General features: G+C 42.1%; 1 protein-coding gene across 2 annotated transcripts in view; it reads left to right on the forward strand.

Moving 5' to 3' along the window:
• Positions 1-20,993, forward strand: part of CDAN1 (codanin 1) — a 35,083-nt gene that overhangs the window by 3,711 nt on the left and 10,379 nt on the right. For both annotated transcript variants that reach the window (XM_075030630.1, XM_075030631.1), the window contains exons 3-19: positions 1,486-1,710; positions 3,989-4,182; positions 4,600-4,719; positions 5,640-5,718; positions 6,112-6,232; positions 7,279-7,388; positions 8,096-8,185; positions 9,248-9,323; positions 11,521-11,729; positions 12,533-12,647; positions 13,471-13,614; positions 14,267-14,433; positions 15,049-15,130; positions 15,824-15,913; positions 17,708-17,762; positions 18,784-18,917; positions 19,635-19,738. In XM_075030630.1, coding sequence (XP_074886731.1) covers positions 1,486-1,710; positions 3,989-4,182; positions 4,600-4,719; positions 5,640-5,718; positions 6,112-6,232; positions 7,279-7,388; positions 8,096-8,185; positions 9,248-9,323; positions 11,521-11,729; positions 12,533-12,647; positions 13,471-13,614; positions 14,267-14,433; positions 15,049-15,130; positions 15,824-15,913; positions 17,708-17,762; positions 18,784-18,917; positions 19,635-19,738 — 2,115 coding nt within the window. The remainder of the gene's footprint in view (positions 1-1,485; positions 1,711-3,988; positions 4,183-4,599; positions 4,720-5,639; positions 5,719-6,111; positions 6,233-7,278; positions 7,389-8,095; positions 8,186-9,247; positions 9,324-11,520; positions 11,730-12,532; positions 12,648-13,470; positions 13,615-14,266; positions 14,434-15,048; positions 15,131-15,823; positions 15,914-17,707; positions 17,763-18,783; positions 18,918-19,634; positions 19,739-20,993) is intronic.

Below are 20,993 nucleotides of genomic sequence, written 5' to 3' on the forward strand. Positions count from 1 at the left end.
CGGGGGCTGGCTTCTGGGCTTCTTGGTCAGAACTGCTTTGTTATGGTTGCCATGTAGGGGAATATTGCTTCAATGGGTAGTCAGGTTTCTACTCTGTGAACTCACCCAAGATGCCTCTTTAGCCTCTCGCTTGTGATGCTGCCTGCAGCTTACTGGTGCACAGACCAGCTGATACAAAGCTGAGCACATCTTTGTCCTTGCATGTTCTAGCAAGTCAGCATTATCTTGGCTCTTCACATTTCTCATTTAACACAACAGCAATTGCTAATGAAGAGCGGTCCTGGAAGGCTCTTCAGCTTTACTGATGCTAGTAAAAAGGATTTTTTACTCCAATCCAGTCACATTTGGATTGATGTTCTGTGGCTTCTGGTAACAGATGTTAGCGTGCAGCTTCGTTTGTGCCGTGTGATCATGGACAAAATAGCTAGCTGATGCCTGTATTGTCTTTGGTCTGCAGCAAGCCCTGGTCTCCCTGGTGACTTTGGCTTAGCTTCTGGGCAGCTGTTTGTGTTGTGGTTGCCTCAGTCCTTTTCTCTTTCTCTTTGAGATTTTACTCTTTAAAATCCTCATTACCAAACATAAGGTTTTCATGTCAGCCTGTTTGCTCCATATATCAGGCACTGGTCTCTGAAAGTGGGACTTTCTAGTTGGACATGCAAAATTCCAGCTGAAAAGTGATGAGTCTGTGGGTCTGTACAGCAGATCCAGGTGCTGGGTCTAGATGATGCTCTAGATGATGCTTTGGCCAAGGGAGATAGGGTGTGTTTCCAGCATAGACAGTAGGTCTCTCTTCCTCAATTGCACTATGCCCAACTAGGAAGGAGGTCAGGGAGTGTTTGGAAGCCAACACTATAGCGATTTTGAGAACATCATAGCAATTAATATGTAGCAACCAGCATTTCCTTGAGAATTGTAATGCTTTATGTTCCTGTATCTCATTTCCGGTATGTCTCTTACTGTGTTACAGAGCCTCTTCCTGAAGGACAAATCTAGGTAGTTTATGCAGGAGGGTTGGGTTTCCCTAAACTTAAAGGGCCTATGGTAACTCGGGAGCCTGGACTTAGTGATAGACAATGGCAGCTTGATTGTTTTTGGTTTGTTTTTTTTTTTTTCGTGGTTGTGTTATAAACTGCCGGTGAATTAGTTTCTTACTAAAATGGGGCATATCCTGTCCTCTCAAATTAGAAATCTTTGGAAGAGTTGTGTGACACTGTGTTATCTGTTCTGTGGCTTGATGATTGATAATTAATTTTGCAGTACAGGTCAGCAGGCTGTTTTTAGCAGTCTGTAGCTCCATGACTTTTTATTCAGTGACCAGAATAAAGTCAGCAACTATATGTACAGTTTAGAAATTCAATATCCTGACTTGGTCTCCATTTTATTTTAGCATTAGGCTCTTCTGGAAGAGTTGCGTGCATATCTGTCTTGAGACCTAATTTTTGTTGTTTAGCTTGATTTCAGTGGAATCGCTTCTCACTTTTTCAGCAAAAGCAAACCATCAAGGCGAATCAACCCAACTCCTGTAAGTGCTGAGCGCCCCCTCTCAAAACCAAAGATGTGCTTCACTTCTACGCCTGTCAGCCAGTCTCCAGCTGCTCGGTTTTCATCCGCGTCAAGCCTTGAGGCCTTTACCACTGTCCAGGAAGGAAACCTTACATCAGCAATAAGCAACAGCCTTCAAGAGGAGAGGGAGATGCTGAAGAAAGAACGGTACAGTCTGAGCAGAGTGGTGATAGGCTTGTATTGATTCTTAATTCTCTTGTCTTAAGGTGGTGCCAATATCAGAGTGCAAATGATCAGAGGAATATCCAAAACAGATATTGGTGACCTTAAACTATAATTTGCCTAAAACCAAGTGTGACTCCGGTATCAGACTAGGATATTAATGCAGCTAGCCCATGTTTGTCATTTTAGAGGTGTGCTGTCTCTGAAACAATGACCCTTACTTTATCTTCAGAAGGTTAGTCAGTCCTCACTGCTTTCATAAGATTGCCTCTTCGTGGACTTGCACGCGTGGCTATCTCCTGTGCAGCTTCCCTTAGACTGCATAGGCAAAGTGAGTGGGTTTGAGCTGGTGTAATTAGGCTGTGTTTGAAGATTGCACCTGTGATGGAAGGCATAGTCTGGTTTGAAGAAAATGTGTTAGTGATGCAAATGTGGGGAAAGTGTTAATGATTTTGCAAGGTAGGCAGACTAACACAGGCTTGCAGTCAGAGAAAACAGGACGTGGGTAGCGTGAGATTCTGTTTTAAAAGTTACTACTGCAGTGGTTTATTGAAAATTACGTGTGCTGGGAGATGAGGTGAATTCTAGCTTCTAATTTTGTCTCCACTGTTCAGTTACTGTGTGACTTTCATCCTCTGTAAAATGGTATCACCGTTAGTCTGTGAGGATTGATACTTCAGAAAAAAAGCAAAGCACAGCAGTAGAGAAACTATTGTTTGTAATTGCTGACAGAACTGTTGCTGTTCTTTGTAGATTTTGTTCTTGGGGAAACTCTTCAGGATGTGTGGGTGGAATTCTTTTCCCGCTAAGCCTTGCGGTTCACTTCAATGGGACCAGAACTGGCTGGACAGACACAGAGAGTCCCTTGAGTTACTCTTTGTACCAGACCTGTAACAGAACTGCTTAGGATTCAGACCTGCCTCTGCACTTCAATGAAGCACCTATCCCAGTGTGAATTCCACCTGAAATGTCCCACTAATCCATATAAACTAAAGTAGGTGAAATAGCAGTATGTGGGCTGGAACTTGCCCTTGAGGTGATCTCATCTGACCCATCATGCTTGAGAGCTGGAAGCTGGTGGTATGTCCTCCTCAGTAGTGGTGGAGAGGTGAGGTACAACATTAACACAGCCTCCCGCCAACTGGGTCACTTTGAGCAAGGGCAAAAGGTGAAATTCATGCTGAGGTAGGTGACGACACTGAGGCAGAAGTGAAGCAGAGTTGTCTAACTATGCTATTGGAATCTTACCTTGGTGGGTTTACAAAGTGCTTAATAAGTAATTTTCTTCGCTTCTGTCAGTGAGGTGCTTATGTGCATTGTAAGGGAGATGTTATTAAATAACCTTTCTACTCCTGTTTTGGGAGTAACTTGTTCTTCATCGCAGCAGTTCCACTAGAAGTAGGCCAATAGAAAAAGTTCTTTGCTGCAGTTAAAAATGTTTCCATCTTCCCCACGGCGTTTAAAGTGACTTTTAAAGATTTTACTTTTGAGACAATGTGGTAAGAGGTGGTGTGTTGTTCCAAGTGTGGACGTTCCATTGGGATCTTTAACAATCATTTGATATTGCTGTTACTGGCTTTTGTTCTGCTTCTCATGTGTCTTACGTATGCTACTCTGCTGCTGCATTTTGGATGACCTCTGTAGGTATATTTTTTTACAATATCTGTATATTTAACTGAGTGATCATTTTTGATGTAGACTCCAGCAATTAAAGTAGTTTGTTCCTTCTGTCATTTAACTTGCCAGTACTGGATTTCATCTGTTGTTGCATTGCCTTTCCACTTAGTGGTATTAGATCTTCTCAGGGTATTGTTAACTTACAAATATATCTGAAGGTATGGATGTGAACCTTATTTTCATAGATTTTGTAAAGTGTCTAGCCGTCAGAAATTGTACATGCAAAAATTTTTTTTAGGACCAGGTCTCTAACAGATTCCATGTCCTTAACAAATACCAGTTTAGATGAAAAGCAGTAACACAGGTTAGTTAGATAATTTGGTCAAAGTGCCACACTATTTTAGCAGAGTTTGAATTTGAATGTGATTCTTTTTAGTCTTTTGATTGTTAGCCCCAAGATCCTTTCTCAACAAGGGAAAGATGAGTTAAATTACTATCATGCTAAAAGCAGCTTTAGACAGTGTAAATGACATGGTTATTGCGGGAATTCCTTCACGCTAGACTGCAAGAGAAAGACCTTTTCTGGCCACGTGGCTGCTGTGTATCATCTTCAGTCACATGGTATGTTGCTGCTCTTGAATTTCAGATGCAAATTGCTGCACCAGGCGTCTTCTCCTGCAGGGATATCTCTTGATCCTGGTACTCCTACTAAGCCTAGCTACACTCGCAGTGCTAGCCTTCCTGCTGAAAGCCATCTGGTGACCTGTGCAAATCCTACTAAGGTTTCCTGCAAGAAACAGTTGGAGTGTCTGGCGCAGCTCTATTCATCGTGTATAGCAGGTGAAGACCCAGAAGATGTGAGACTGACCCTTCTTTGAGCTTTGAACTTGCATGTGTGTTGTGAGGGGGAAGTGAAAGTTGTGGGACAGTTACGGTATATAAACAAATGACATTTGGAAAAATAAACTAAGCCAACGCAGTTATTGGAATAAATGGATACTAGGTAAAAGTTTAGGGAAGGAGGTGAACCTGATGCACTACTCTGAGCTGTGGTAGGGTGAAGTTGTATGACCCTATCTGAAACCAGACCCTTCCCTAACACATCTTTCCTATATTGATTTACATTGTGACTGTGTGTGGGGAGGGAGTTCTTCGCTGACTGTGCCATAGAAAAGGCATCAGTCTTTTTACCTTCGTTTATTAAAGGCAGATCAATACTGAATATCCACCTTTAGTATCTCACTTCCTCTCTTCCAGAAAACCTGGTACCAAATATTTTTCTGGAGCTCTTTTTTGTTCTGCAGCTGTTGACATCTAAAGGCACTTCTACTGCAGAAGATGGCGATAGTGACCTTGAAGTCAATGAAAGAAGTAAAGGTAAGCAATGGTATTGAGGGGAAAGAATGTTACTTCCACGGAATGATAATGTGATATAGAGTAGTTGCCTTTAGCTTGAGCAGTTAGTCTTAAATTCCATAAAAGCACCTTATTACTACTGTGGGACTCATCTGAGATGCTGACAAAAATCATGCATGTATGGGAACTGCTTCTGTGATATGATAGAGTGGGATTGCTAGATACTGTTTGAATCTAGTTGTCTGCTATTGTGTGAGATTTGCTGTAGCTACTTGCTAACACTGACTTTCAGAGAGAAGGATGGATATGCTAAAGTCTCTCCCCCATTGGTCCTTGCAACTCAAAAGTGCTGTTGATCTGCGATGTGTTTCTTAAATTTAAGCTTGGGTTATGAGTGCACAGGATCCATCCATATAGATCCATAATTGTTCCATTTGTTTTTTGGCAAATTCAGACTTAAGCTTGATGCAGTTAGTACCTTGATATGGATATAAAAAACAAAAGAGTGGCTTTAAGATGAGACACATACACCCCCTCTAGATGCCCCAATTTGATTGACCTCTGTTTTGCCACTCTCAGATTCTTAGGGCTGAGATTAGGAACACAAAGTCTCCAGCCACAGGAACAGCAGCTGATGACTGGTTGCAGTTGGTCTACTGTTTGTCCTGGATCTGCTTACTGTTGGCCAGAATGTTGAGAAGGAATCTTTTCTTTCCCATACAGCATTAAACCATTCAGTTGCCTTTACTATAGGAAGGATAGGGATGGGAGGATTTGTCCATTCAGGTGGCAGGGAGTGGGAACTTCTGGAAACTGGATACTAGTCTGGAAGACTATTTTTGGATATGGCAGTTCCTACTTTCCTTCAGAGCTAATTGTTGGTCTTTTAGTTTATAAGTGGTGATAGGTGCTGTTGTCTCATGTTTCTTTTTTTCCCTTAGATGCATCAGGGAGACAGCATTTCCGAAGTGTGCACAATTGTGTTTATTTTGCTGTTCGAGTCTTGGATTATCAGTATGAGTGAGTTTAGTATTTTTTTTCCTCTGCTTGTGTCTGCAGATGTGTGTGAGATTGAGCAAGTGTGCTTGGATTTTAGAGCTTTACCACTTACAGGCACGGAGTTGTTAATTTTCCCTTAAAACCTACAGCTTGACCTGGATTGGGTTGTCTGTGAGTTTTCCTTGCACTGATCTGTCTACTGAACTTCAGTGTGATTATGCAAGAATGGGAAAGTCATGAGATGGGAGCAATAAAAAATGGCCCTACAGATGCCAGTAGTATTTCACACTGGGTGCCTGGGGCTTAGAACTCTACTTGGTTGGCTCATAAAAAATGAGCATAAGCATTTCTTTAGGTCTGATCATGTGTTGTTTATGTCTGTCTGTCTGGGTTTTATCCATGTTGTCTTGGCAGAATTATTTCCCATTTAGAAAAGGGGATGCTGAAGCTTTTGGCTGAAAATGAACGGATTGCATCTTTTTCTCCCGCCTTGCACGAGAGGCTCAGGCAGGCTTATGAAAGCAGCACAGCCAAGGTAAAAATTGGCAGACCTCAACTGATGTTGCTTCAAACCTTTGTGTTGTTGCTCTTTTATTTGCGATGGCTTTGATGTTAAATCTCATTCCTTCTGCTTTGAGTATCTTGTCATGTCATCTTTGGCAAGTGTTTAAAAGCTACTTTTTTTTTCTTGTCAGCGGGTGAGTGAATTGCTAGGTCCAGTGATTGTTAGCTGCAAATGACCGCTGCTGGCTAGCCTTGCATTGTGCTCCAGGCCCTGACCTCAACGAGCAACTTTGACAGGGACAAGTTTTGCTTTTGAGATTCTCATCTAATAAACATGGATCCCAGAAGAATGATTGGTTAGATTTAATCTCAGAATGTAGTTTGGAAGCGGTGGATTTGTCTCATAGCTACAGACTCCTTTTAGGCAAATGAAGCTTCAGAGGAGACAATGCAGCTTGTGAAAACTGGTTTCCTGATCTAATCATCTGGGTTAGGGAGCTGAAGCTGGATGGTAGGAATGCCTTCCTTAATGTATTTTATATCTTGTTTCATCCATCCTTTAAAAATGGAAATTAATCTTAGCAAAGAAAGTACAAAGTACTTTCTGAGACTAGGGGCTGTCAATAGCTGAGCTTTTTATTTAAAGCTGTAAATAAAGGTCTCTTGTTACTTGAAGGGATAGGCTTTTCGAGTAGGAGAAAGAAGAATAATACAGGAATTGCCAGCCACTGTCCTGCATTCTCTGGAGCCCTATATTAAAGGTACACTTTAGCTGTTTGCAGATCATGCTTTCCACAGTGTATCAATACTGGTTGCAACCTGTTCTGCAGAGATTTCTTAGATGAGATGCTTCCACTCATAATGTTGAGTGATTCTGCCTCTGTAGTGTAATGTAGGTTGTAAAACTGTTGGTGTTTTCTAGCAGTTAGCAATTGGGAAATAGCTAGTGTCTGAACAAGTCAACTAGTGATACTTGGTTTCCTCATCGTGTCTTTTCCTTGCTTTTTGTAGGTCTCGGACTGTTGGGTAAATTAGGGACTTACGTTAGTCTAATGGCTGCTTTTATGTTTTTAACAGGTGTCTCTCCTGCTGCCATGCTCTGTACAGTCTGTTTCTTTCCAGCCAGAAACTGACAATCGCTCTAACTTTCCCACTGACAGAGCATTTCACATATTTAAGAAACAAAGGTAAGTTTCTTCTACTGTTACTGTATGGCTCACAAGGTATAATCTTTCCATGATTGTGAACAACAGATATTAAGAATGTGTCATGTATGCTACATGCTGTAGAAAAATCTTGAGATTTTTCACTCTAATTTAAAAAAAAAAAAAAAAAAAAAAAGTCTTTGTCCATATTGACCACAGGAGCTAAATGCTTAATGTCTTTAGAGAAGAACAGCCTAATTCTTCAGGAGTTATTGAGACTTCTGGTAAATCCCAGTACAGTGTGTCACCCTACTGGATTGCTTCTGCATATAAATCTGGTATGCTTTTATTCTTCCTGCCACCTCCCTCCATGCTTGCAGCAACAGGGTGAGGGGAGAATGGCAAGTTGTCTTGGTCCTTTTTTCTCTCCTCATAGGTATTATTTCATGTGGCTTATTCTTTCCTGCCTCTCAGTCTTCAGTATGTCTGGTAATGGGTGTTTTGGTCATTCCGTCAGAGCTTGGGCATAACAAGCTTAAGCACTTGCTGTCAAAGACATGGAAAATGGAAACTCGCTGAAGTACCGCTAACATTAATGAGTTTTGCAAAGGTATCTGAATGCTTAGAGGCTTGAGTTATTTAATCTGAGGTAGATTCTTGCTGGGGAACTTAGGAGCGATTGAATATTCAGTTGTTACTTCAAATTTTGAAGAGTGGGAATTCATACCCTTAAATATCTTGATTCGCAGGGATATATTTTATGAACTACTGCGTGAATGGGAGGATAACCATGAAAAAACTGGCTGGGACTTTGAAAGAGTTCTGGGCAGCAAGATCAGGTAGGAGTGTTATGCAACTTCAGCTAACTCTTTAATGTAGCTGAATTGCTGGTGCAGCATACTAGACTCAGCATCCTAAGTTCCCTGTTCTCCCTAATGGTTTTCTGTGCTAACCTGTAGGGAGCTGTGCTTCTTGGAAGGTACTGTCCATGTAAACTTGCTTCTATATTTAAAAGTATCAACTGTTGTCTTAAAGAAACAAGCCAGAAGTGGCAAGGGCCTAATTTAATCAGTCTTGGTGTAGCTCTTTCCCTGTTCATAGTCACAGAAAGAGCCACTCTCATGACCAGTATGTTGAGGTCTGAACATTGTCTTTGTATACACTTGTGTGTGCACTTAATGTTTTCAATGCCCCACTCCTCTTAAGCATGGAGAAGTGTGTTAGATGTTCAAAAGCTCTTAGCTCTTCTAATTATTTCAGGGGGTTCTAGTGTATTGGCTCTGAAAACAAGACAACTGTGGCTCTTTCTATGGAAAAGAAGCTGTTTTATTCGTTTATTGCTTTATCAAAATAGAGTATATATAAAGAAACTACTATGGTTTTGAAAGCAGTTGCCTTGTGGGTTTCTCTGTTAGTTTTAACCACCAGCATACTCAAGTTACATATGTGAAGGTGACTTTTCACCACAGGAGCAAAACAAGGCTGAGATTTAAACTGAGAAATTTTTCTTCTCTTTGGGCATCAGAAGTACTGCTGTTGCTGATTTCTTACTTGCATATGTGTGAACTCTCAACTCACTGCTCTGCAAAGAGGAGGGTGGGAGCTGAATGACTTAATTTTCTTCCTAAATAACAGCATTATTACGGGAAAGGAAGAGTCATCTTATCTCTAGAGCTGTGTTTGCTCTGCAGGTGCTCAGGGAGAGTTTTTGTTTCCATGGTCAGCAGATGGGGCTCAGTGCTTGGGATACCTGGTTATAAAGATGTTGATTTTTGCAGTGGCCTTTGGAGATTGCTTTTCTTAAAAGCAGTTATTTTATGCTTTTGGTATAGTTTGAGGTTAGAACACTTTTTTTGTACCACAGAGTTCCAGTCAGCATTTTGTGATGTTTTCCTTCACAGGGCCATGATGGCTCACCTATCTGCAACCTGCAACCACAGCCATTTTGCCAGACTCTTTCAGAAACAGCTTATCCAGGTAAATGACGTGTTTTTTTAATGAAGATACACATCAACACTAATTTGATCCTTTCTCAGCCTGAGAAAACAAACTGTGTCTTGCAAGTTTCTTTGAGATTTTCCTACTGAAGCTTTTTTGGGAGAGCCAAGTTTTCAGGATGGGAATTTCCTTTCTTTTCCAGAAATTTAAATCAGTGATAAACTACTGATGAACTCTGTGTAAATCAGGGATAAGGCACACTGAGCACATCATGAGCTGTAAAAATTCATTCTTCATGGTTATTTACTGTGACCTTCTAATTTTAGAACAGTTATAATTTTTAGAAATCTTAAGGATGTATTTTGACATGTATCAAATGCAGAGGTTCCCAGTTATGTTCATTAGCAACATGAATGTACTACCTGGAAAGAATCTCTGGTTCTTCTGTGTAACACTGCAACAGCCTCTTTTTGATACAGTATTGCTGTTGTAGTTTACAGGGTTTTTTTCACCAGTTTCAAGCATCATCTGACTTCACTGTAACTGAAGGAATGAAGAAAGAAAAGATGCTTCTGATTGGAGTATACATATTCACTGTATTTTCTATAAATGGCTGGTTTATAGGTGGGTTCCTTGTGGATAGCAAAACAGACACATAACCTCACTTTGAGTATTTGAGTATTAGGCCACACACACATTGCTGGGAAGTTGCGAGCTGTCAGAATGTTGGAATGTCTAGTGTCCAGTCTGAATTTGCATCAGTGTCCTGTCTGATGTGTGTGTTCAGGGAGATTGTGGGAAGGAGGTGAGATGGACGTTGTTGCATCAACAGGATTTAATTAGTCCTAGGTACTGTATTTCTCTTCTATATCTGTGCCTTCTTAATGAAGACTGCAGGGTTTCGCAAAGGTAACCAAAGATTTAAACTGATAGCTAGGTGTCTTCAGTGAATCTGATGTGTCTGACTAGAAAGTGATTTGCAGAATCTTGTGTGTATTAACAATGTGCTTGTAGAAAAGAACCTAGACTGAGGATTTGTGTTGAGGCCTGATAATTTGAAGGTTGGGAAGTGTAACAAGATGTTCGTTTGGGAGGGGAGGATGCTCAGTTTGGAATAAAGGGACCTAGTAATTGTTTGCTTGATATACATAGTTAAATGTTGCTTTTTAGTATGATATCTCTCATTAAAACAGTCCTGACTTAGATGTAGGAGTATGCAGTCATCTTTCCCCTTTACTCAGTATTGGTTAGGTTACATCTGGAGTACTGTGTCCAGTTTCGGTCTCACTAGTACAAGAAAGATACAGACTTCCTAAAGCAAGTCCAGTGCAAGACCACAAAAATGATTAAGGGACTGGAGCAATTTTGTATGAGGAGAAGCTGAGAGAGCTGGGACTGTTAAGCCTGGAGAAGAAAAGGCTTCACGTTATCTTAGCACTTTGTACAAATACCTGATGGGAGGAAATGAAGAAGAGGGAGCCAGATTCTCCTCGGTAGTGTTCACTGGCAAGACATGAGGCAATGGACACAAATTGAGAAAAAGGAAATTCCATGTGAATGCAAGAAGACAATTCTTTACTGTGAAGGTGGTCAAACACTGAAACAGGTTGCCCAGAGGCATTGTCAAGTCCCAGTGGAGACATTCGAAACCGAATTGGACATGGTCCTGGACAACCTGCTGTAGCTGACCCTGATTGAGCAAGAGGGTTGGATTAGATGATCCAGGAGATACCTTCCAACCTTAAACAGTTCTGCAGTTCTGTGATTCTTTGAGTCTTGAGTAGTATCTATACGTTTGAGGGAAGGGTGCATTAATTTTTTAACTTTTTCAACTCCCTGGAAACTCCAGGGAAACCTGGTCTGGGAATGCATAGTGCAGTATCACAGTCCTTGGAGACTGGGCTAAAGATCCTACTGAGTGGTTTATGAAGACGATGTGAGTGATAGGTGTTCTCTGCACACATCCAGATGTACCCTGGTAGATGTGCCTGAGTTAGATGTATAGGATTGGAATTCCAGCTTTCAAGATCTCTAGGCTGTGTGTGGCCAAAGTGGGTAACAAGTTTTGGCATGAGGAAAAGAGATGTTCTGTACGTGAGCTTCCTGAAAAGACCATGCTTGGATTACTTCTAAAACAAAGTCTTGTGAGGAAGAGAGAATATGTGGGGTGAGAGATGAAGTGAAATGATGCTTTATTACAAATTTTCCACCTCACTACTCTTTCTGTCTCTTGAAGATGTGTAAAGGTCCTATTGGTGGTGGTGCAAGCTGGGGAGACACCCCAGACCAGGATGTCCTTAATATGCTGGGTTCTGATAATCTGAGCCGTCTGAAGAGGCTGCAGGAAAGATTTGTTGTTCCTCAGAGCATCAGAGGACCCTGTCCACCCCCTTCATTCCCAGGGTGCCAGCAGTTCTTCAGGGACTTCATCCTCAGCGCAGGAAGGTTAGCTGCCTGTGGTTGCTGTTTCCTTGGTGAAATACGTGGGTGAGTGGGGAACACCAGTGTGCTGCTCTTGCAGCGGGGAGTTGTCCAGAGAGCTTGAGGCATGGTGTAACCTAGGCAGAGCATATCAGAAATGTTTTTCAGCTGCATAATACCGCACTTAGTGTTCTTGGCCCGCATGCATGCTGAACATGTTAATAATAAGCAGGTTCTGCCAGGAGCATAGAATGTTTTTGTGTGTATGTGTGCTACATTAGGCTAGGCTTAGGCTTATTTATATGGTAATAATTTTCCTTCTATAAAACCATAATATCTTGTTACAGGCCATCACTGTTTCCCAGTGCCAAGGCGTGCAGTGCTGCCTAGCAAGGGCACTGGACTGGCCAAGTGTTCCTTGTGTGGTAGTGCATGAAGCTAAGGAGTTACAGGATGAAGCCAGGTTCATGGTTTTGTTCAATGAGTTTTTCACAATCCACAGCATGGAGGAGTTGTGATCTATGGGAGATTTGAATCTTATTTCAGTTATTTTACAGCTTCCTGCTTCGACAGATCCGTGTTATTATCCTTATGGTGGGAGCTGCTAAATAGCATGTATTCAAGAAAGTACAAAATAAGAGTTGAAAAGAAGGGGGTCAGCCAGTACTAGTCTTGTCCCTTGCTTTCTTGTCTGTCAGTCTGTTACATTGGATGTCTGCTGATGCTTGATACAACTCATGAGACAAGCTTGAAATTTTGCACTGTGTTAGTTGAGGTTTTACTGCTGTTTTCAGCCCAGTCTGACTCATCATCATCTTTTGCTGAAGTTACCAGTTCAATCAGCACCTGGTGGATAGTCTGTGCCTGAAGATACTCGAACTGAATAGCCTTACTCTGGTGGAGCATGAGCATAGTGATGGGGAAGCAGATATGGATGAACAGGTAAGCTTGTTTTTTGCAAACACATCTGGCAGGAATTTCCCTGAGCTGTTCCAGTACCCAAAGAATTACTGGCTTGATTGTGAGTTGCCTGGAGCTTTCACCGCTGTATTTGCAGGACAAGAGCTTCTTCGTTTGGTTCTGTCATAACTCTGCAACTTGGTTACGGATGTCTGAGCCCCTTGCCATTTACTTGCATGCTTCAAGGTGCTTCAGGGAACTGTGTCATAAGAGATGATGCACAATAGTTTGAAAAGTGAGAGCCTCTTTTTAGGTTATTAGTACCCTGTGTTAGATCAATGAAATAACTGAGTCCAGTTGTTGCACTCAGTTGCAATAGCTCTGTGTTACTTTTCCATGTAGAAGGATTTTAGCTAGAACGAATTTCTAGTCATGCCCATTCATACCTGTTCAGATGTTTCTTCACTCATCTATACCTATCAGAGGTGTCACAGCTTATATTCTATTAGCAAAGTAGCAGCCAAAGGTTCATGGAGACTTGCAGAGCAGTAATGGTATAAAGGAAGCAACATGAGGTCAGCTCTCTGCCCTCTCATTGCCTCTGAAGTTGTTAATATGAATATGTGATTGAGCAGCTGCTTGTTTTAGAAAGCTCTTGAATTAATTTCTTCTTGCTGTAAGTGAAGCAGTGGAGGCAGAAGCAATGTAAAATGCTTGATAAATATGTATTTTGGAAACTTACCTCTGTTAAAAGCAGTGATGAAGCTAAGTGGTCCTTTTACATGAAGGGAGTGGAAGTTTAATGTAGGTAGTTGCTTTGCCAGTTTAGGGTAGCATTGCCCCAGCTTGCTTTTTTTAATTTCAGGATGAAAAGAAGCGTTTCACTGTGGTCCTCTTAAGCCTCCGACTCCTTGCCAAGTTCCTGGGGTTTCTTGTATTCTTGCCATATCGCACTGTGGAGCAACCGACTAGAGACTTGCAAGACTCTGCAGTAGCGTTAAGAAACCAAGTAAGAAACCAAACTCTTCTAAGAAATCTAACATGGCCTTCTGCTTGACAGGCAAGCTTTCTAATCCAAGGAGGGAACAACAATAGTTATGCCCTTTGAAAGCAAGCCAGTGGTTCCTGGGATGATGTTATACTGTCCTGTGCCCCTACTGCGTATTCTGGGGTTGGGAACAAAGGAAAGAAGGGTCTGTGTAAGTTAGGAAAGAGGGAGCAATTCACTGATGGTGAGGTACTCAGTCTTCTGTTATTTCTGCTAATCTGGGTCTGTCATACCAGAACCCTGACCTAGCTAAGGCGATGTGTATTTACAGTGTAAAATCCAGCTAGCAGGAATGTTTTTGTTAGTTTCGCACCCATCTCCTAGCAGTGTATCATACTGAATGCAAGGAGGCAGGGGTTAGACCTTGACTCTACTTGTACATAGTCAGGCTTATAGCCTTACTTTTGAAAGTCCCATTGCAACCTCTGGTTGCCATCATAGTGTGGTTTTTACCTTTGCTCTTGTGCAAAGTAATGTTTTCAGTAGCCAGAAAGTCACCTCTTATTTGTACAGAAGATGAAATCCTAGAAAGAAAAGTCAAGATATAGATAAAGTTTTTCTTTAAGTATCAAAAGATAACTTCAAGCTACTTTAACTTCTGTTGTCCATTAAGACCCTGCCTGTTCTGGATGTATTGAAGCTTCTGAGACAATCTATTTGGGATCGACGTTCTGTTCTCACTGTTCCTTGGATTGTGGAGTACCTTTCCCTTGTGGATCATATTGCTCCTTTCCTTGATTATTACAAGAAAGTATTTTGTCTCTTGCTGCAGGTATACAGGTAAGAGCCTGGGAAAGGATATTTGTCAAGAACTTTTCTCTGAAGGTTTGCGTGCTTAGATGGGATGCCTGGTGTTTGAGTATGCATGCTGGCCCTAGTTTGAGATTCTTATAAAAGTACTTTTGTGTGTGTGTGCAAATCGTGAGCACTTCTTATCTTACATAAAGCTGCGAAGGGAGCAAATCCAAAACTCAGATGTTTGATTTAAATATGTGGTTTTTCATTAAGTAGACAAAATTTTTTTTAATCCCCACTCACTCTACATCTGCAGCTGTGAATTTTAAACCCTGAATTTGAACCTTAAACCTACAAGGTCTCCCATGCCTAAATAATTTTCTAGTTTTCTTTCCTATATACATGAGGAAAATATTAAGCACATTCTAGAGTTACTTAACACTGGCTTTGCCAGTGTAAACTTAAACCAGCATGTTATTCAAGATGCATACATGCAAAAAAGTAGAGCTTGCTTTCCATTCTTTAGGCAGACAAGTAATGAATGTGTACATGGTGACAAATAGTATAATTACAAAGTGAGTGGTTGGGGATTTTTTTCCTTAATGAAAATTGAGCTACTGAAATCTAACACTTTCTCTTGCTGCTTTTGCTGCATGGCAGGTTAATGGTCCTTTCTGAAGATAAGGAGATGAGCTTCCTGAACAAGCTGCTGATCCTTGCAGTTCTGGGTTGGCTTTTTCAGGTAGAGTCCCTTGTGTGCACACAGCTCTTCCCTGAAGAAAAAGCAGGGCACAGAACTCAGTAGAAAATAGTATTGAAATGAGTTAAAACACTGCAAAACAGTAGTTTGTTGTTTTGTTGGGTATTTTTACCCTAGTGTGGGGTTTAAAGAGTCCTCTGTATTCTAATGAAGAATTATTTTCCTGTAGTGGAATTGTGTGAAGCAACGTTTTTTGTTTTTTTTTTTCCAGTAGGAATTCTAATTGCTGCTCAAATGCATTCTGTACTTATAAGTCTGCATCCTTGTAAGCAAATTGACACTGATTCCTGTTAGAACTGGAGGCTCTTGTCACAAGATAGAGCGCTAGCTGGTAGCCTTGAATTACCTGGGGAATTTTTTGTCTGATAAAGGGATGGCGTGACGAACTTTTAAAATCTTTTTGTGCCTCCATTTGGAAGCAAGGTAACTGCTTAGCAGGAATCTGTTGGAAAGGTGAACGATGCTGTATGGGGAGGATAAGGAAGGTAGCTTCTGTTATTGTGATCAAACTAAATCTTTAATTTTATGGAAAGGCTCTGCTTAGGGCAGAGAGGATCCTTAGTGCTATTTTTTTTGTGTGTGGCAGGTTGGTAAGATTTTACTGTCCTATTTGTCAGAAATGGTGTAAGTTACTGACTGCTGTTTGGGTTGTAACTGCTGGGGTTTATGTTGCAGGTTCCATCAGTCCCTGAAGACTTGTTTTTTACCACTGATGTCAGGCAAGAGGGATTGATGATGGATTCTGTGACATCTGCTCAGGCTTTGGTGAGTTAGTGCAGTAGCATGTTCTCTGAATCTGTGGATGAGGGTGGACCTACCACGGCCTCAGGAGTTTAAGATTTTATCAGGAACTTGGCTTCAGTGCAGTTGCATTGAGCATATGTAGGCCAATGGATGTGATGTCCCAGTTTGTCCAAGTGCCTCAATTGCATTGCATCCTGGATTGTAAACTGTGTGTTACAGCTCTAGCGCTTTTGTCAGGCAGGAGCCATCTCACCTGCTGCAATGGCTTGCAGACTAGGTGCCAAGTTATGCTGGAGGATCAGATGCTGTTTTTGTACTCGCTGATTATTGCAGTACAGAGTGAGCTGATAGAATTGTAGCTCTTCCCAGAAGTAAGCAGTAATGGTGAACTCAACAGAAATAATAAAATGGGACTTATAAGAGCAAGGTTGCTGTCTTTGGAGTCACCTGTTTTCCAGTTGCGTGATAAAGGGTAACTGAACCAAAAATAACATGAGCAAGCAGAAAAGGTGGTGAGTTTATGGCATATGTGATGTTTCAGATAACTCCCAGCCATGCAAGAGAATACGTAGTATTCCTTGAAAAATGAGCACTATGTTTGCTCAGATGCAAGCGTATCTTATTCTAATTAGAAAGTTCTGTTTTGCACTATCTTTTCAGTGGTGGAGAGAAGATGCAGAGGTCAACTGATTTTTTTATTTTTTTTTCTCTCCAAATGAGTGCAGTATACGCTGCCCATGTGGATGGGATCTGAAGTTGCTTTTCCTCCCATGCCTCTGGCTGTGTTGTGTAATGCTGCGGTGACATTACTCCACAGTGCAGTGTTCCACTGAATCTGGGTGTTGTGGTTTAACCCCAGCCAGCAACTAAGCACCATGCAGCCGCTCACTTACTCCTCCCCCACCCAGTGGGATGGGGGAGAAAATCGGGAAAAAGAAGTAAAACTCATGGGTTGAGACAAGAACAGTTTAATAGAACAGAAAAGAAGAAACTAATAATGATAACACTAGTAAAATGATAGGAGTAATAATAAAAGGATTGGAATGTACAAATGATGCACAGTACAAATTGCTCACCACCTACCGATCGACACCCAGGTAATCCCCGAGCGGCAGTTCCCCAGCCCCCACTCCCCCCAGTTTATATACTAGATGTGGCATCACATGGTATGGAATACACCATTGGCCAGTTTGGGTCAGCTGCCCTGGCTGTGTCCTGTGCCATCTTCTTGTGCCATTCCAGCTTTCTTGCTGGCTGGGCATGAGAAGCTGAAAAATCCTTGACTTTAAACATTACTTAGCAACAACTGAAAACATGAGTGTTATCAACATTCTTCTCACACTGAACTCAAAACATAGCACTGTACCAGCTGCTAGGAAGACAATCAACACTATCCCAGCTGAAACCAGGACACTGGGTGAAGACACCTATGGAGGTATAATGCATAGCAGATGTACCTCATTTATTCTCCTCCATGGATAGGTTTCTCTTTTATGAGTAGCAGCTGTGGCAACAGTCCTGGTTCCCTTTGTAACTGTGAGCTTTCAGCTGGGCTTTGATAATGGATCAGAAGCAAAGGTTGAGCTACACTAACTACATGTAGAGCAGCTCATTGTGTGTTAGAGGGCTGGACTGAACACTTGGGCTGCAAAGTTTATCGTTTTACTGTGGATTTGGAATCCAGTTACTTTTATGGTTTTCATGGAAAGGCAGTTCTGAAACCTGCCTGTGAGTACATGTATGGGATTTCTGACTTGCTGAAGACTGTTTTCTTCCTGCTGTGTCCTTTCAGCATTTCATTTCTTTTCTTGCCAGGACTCAGTACCCTTGGTGGATCAGCAGTTACTTTATACCTGCTGTCCCTATCTTGGTGAGTATTTTATTTATATTTGTTATATAAATAAAATGTATTAGTTGTTTTGGGGTTTTGTTTGGTTTGGCTTTTTTTAAATTCATATTTGTCCTTTGGTACTGTGAGTCCTCTTTCTTATCCCTCCTCACAACTTCAGGTCTCAGTTGTGTATGAGTCAATCTTCATAAAAAGCTGTGTTGCAGAAGCTCATGCAGCTGTGAATAGTATCTGGTGAAGTTGGGGGAGGGAGGCTATATAGTTGGGATAGTTGATCTACAGAGCTTGAATACAGAGGGACAGGGGAACTCATCCTTCACAGACTGGAAGGAAGCTTCGTAAAGAGTAAGTGTACAACTTTTCCATCCGAGGTAGAGGGAGAGGTGTTTGTACTGCGAGGAATGCCTTGATGCTTGAGCATATTTCTGCTGCCAGGCAGAGGGGAAGAATCCTTTTGTGCCCTGGTGCCTTATTAGGTTGTTGTTTGAGGTATCTTTTTCCTGGGATCTGACTGCCATTGGTGAAATCCTTCTCTGTAGACAACAGAGTCCCAGATGGTGGGATGGTGCTCTGTTTCTTGGGACTTAGCTGCTAGGAAAACTGTATGTTAAATCTGCATCACGAAAGCTTCTAGGGGTTGAACATGTCTTCAAGCTTTTCCCTAGGTATTTTCTCCTGACCCTCTTGAAATTTTGTGTAACTCTGCTTGCCTTGTTCTTCTTGTAGACTTTATAGTTCCTGCTTGCCATGCTAAAAAGGGATGCATAGAAATGACTGCTCCATGATCCTTCTGAACAAGTCCAATGTGCCAGGGAGCTTTTCAGAAGCCTCCTTTTATCTTTGGAGCCTTGCCTGCCTTGCTATGCCCTGCCAGTTAGATGGGTGGGATGCCCCTCTGCTTTTCTGAAACTTCAGCTTTCACAGAAGCTGAGAGAATCTGCTCTGGAAACAGGACTGACAATGTGAAAGTCTCTCTCTTGAATTTTGATTTGTTCCCTTGCTTATGGGGACGATGACTGCTTTTGCCTGTTTTTCTGTCCAGGTGAGCTGCGGAAACTACTTGCCTCTTTTGTGGCTGGTAGTGGAGTAAAAAATGGTGGCTTTATAAGGAAAATCACTCCCACAGCTGCAGAGTCCTTGGCACCCAAGGCTTCTGTCACACAGCGGAAACTGCAGGTAATGAAATCAGGGAGTCACAAGGGGAAGCAGGGCAGGAGAAATTGCTTGTGTGAGGGTAGAGTACACAGGGGCATCCTAATGCCAGGGAGAGAAAAGAATGGACCTAGGCAGCAGGGAACATTGTGTTTAACAGTCAGGTACCCTTACTCCTAAGTCTTCTGTTACAGTCATGTGGCTGGGATACCATGTGGGTGTTGAAATCCAGGTAACTTCAGTAAACATTCCTGCAATTGGAACAACTAGCCTATTTCTCCGTCTGCCTCTTTTTTAACACAAAATGTTGGTATGTTTCTCATACTCTGTTTTGATTAGACTGCAGCCATGCTTTCCACCGAAAGAATGAACTGTGTAGGAGCCTACAGGATTACCAGCCTGTAATTAAAAGAGAGGATCCTTTCTTTCCAAAAACAAACCCTATGTGGTGACTCACTACTAGTAGGTGCTGTCAGAACTCTCCCGTTCCTCTTTACTGGGCATTTGCTTTTGTAGCACCATAAACCCTGATAATGAGCTTTGGGTTAAATGGTTAGAGGGAAATAGGGAGCAAATGTTTTACAGGGGTGCTGAATGCTACAGTAGCAGAAAGTCCTACTGTCGGCAAACTGTGTGCCTTTTAGCACAATTCCAAATGGTAGTTCTGTCCATTCCTGTGTTGAGGAGAGGAGGATCTGGGTGGAGTACTCGAATCAATTGTAGCACTTTTCTCTTGAACAGGTAGAGTTGGCACAGGCCTTCTTCCACAACCAGCCTCCCTCCCTACGGAGAACAGTTGAATTTGTGGCAGAGAGGGTGGGATCCAACTGTGTTAAGCACATCAAGTAAGTGCTGGTGATGTGTTCTGTGACATAAGTAGCTTTACACTAATGAGGCAAAGAGTTGATCCTTTAAAATTGTGTGTATGAGAGAAAGAAAGCTTCCCTCAGAGTATGCTGTATTGCGGAGCACCAAGGCTATGACAGTGTGGTCCAGCAATGTCTGATTGCTGTCACAGAGGGGAGTTTGTGAAAGGATGCAGAGAGGAGGTTTATATGACTGTGGGACACTTGGAATGTGAACATAGTGCAGTATTTTGAGACTTTATATCCCTTTCAGAAGGTTCTTGCTAATGACAGGAAAATCATGGAAGGGAGTTCTGGAGGTCGTCTGATACATACTCTTGCTCAAAGCGGGGCCAGCTTTCAAGTTAGATCAGGTTGCTTGGCACCTTTTCCGGTTAAGTTGTGAAAGTCTTTAAGGATGGGGGTTCAGCAGCCTCTTAGTACCATGTTCCAATACTTAACTTTCCCAGGCTTTGTGAAAAATGTTTCCTTATATCCTATCAGAATTTCCCTTGTTCCAGCTTGTGCATGTTGCCTGTCAACCTTTAGCTGCACACTTCTTGGAAGAGTCTTGTTCTGTCTTCTCTATAACCCTTCCTTCTCCCGTCCTCTTCTTTTCCAGGCGAACTGAAACTGGCTCCCCCAGTCTCCTTGTAGGTTGTGTGCTCCAGCATCCCTGCTGTCTTAATGATTTTTTTTCTTTTCTCTTGCAGTCACTCAGATTGTCAATGGCTTTCTTGTGCTGGGGTCCCAAAGCTGGACACAGTACTCCAGATGCAGCCCCGCAGTAGCGAGGGAAGCGGTAACTTCCCTTGACTTGCTGGCTGCACTATTGCTAATGTCAGCCCAGTGTAAGGTTGGCCTTCTTTGGACACTCTTAACTCATTTCGCTTGTCTAGTGGGAACCCCGGATCCTTTTCTGCAGAGCTGCTCCCTAGCCGGTAGATCCCAGCCTGCACAGTCGCCACCCCATTTTTCTACCTTGTCACAGTCCTTCTGAATGGCAGTCCTGCCCTCCAGCATGTCACTCATGAGCTTGCTGAGAGCTTGTACTGTCCCATTGTCCAACTTGAAGACATTAAACTGTGGGGTATCAGCCCACAAGGAATGCTGTTTTTAGTGGGCTGCTGTTGGCATATTTGAACTTCTGACCACTATCCACTGAAGAGTATAAGAGTATTGCCACCAGAAAAGATACCTGTAACCATGTATGTTTCTATTAAAACCTAAAGGCTTTTGACTCTTGAGTCTTAGT

Source organism: Buteo buteo, chromosome 6 (genome assembly GCF_964188355.1).
Source record: "Buteo buteo chromosome 6, bButBut1.hap1.1, whole genome shotgun sequence".
Classification (NCBI taxonomy): Eukaryota; Metazoa; Chordata; class Aves; order Accipitriformes; family Accipitridae; genus Buteo; species Buteo buteo.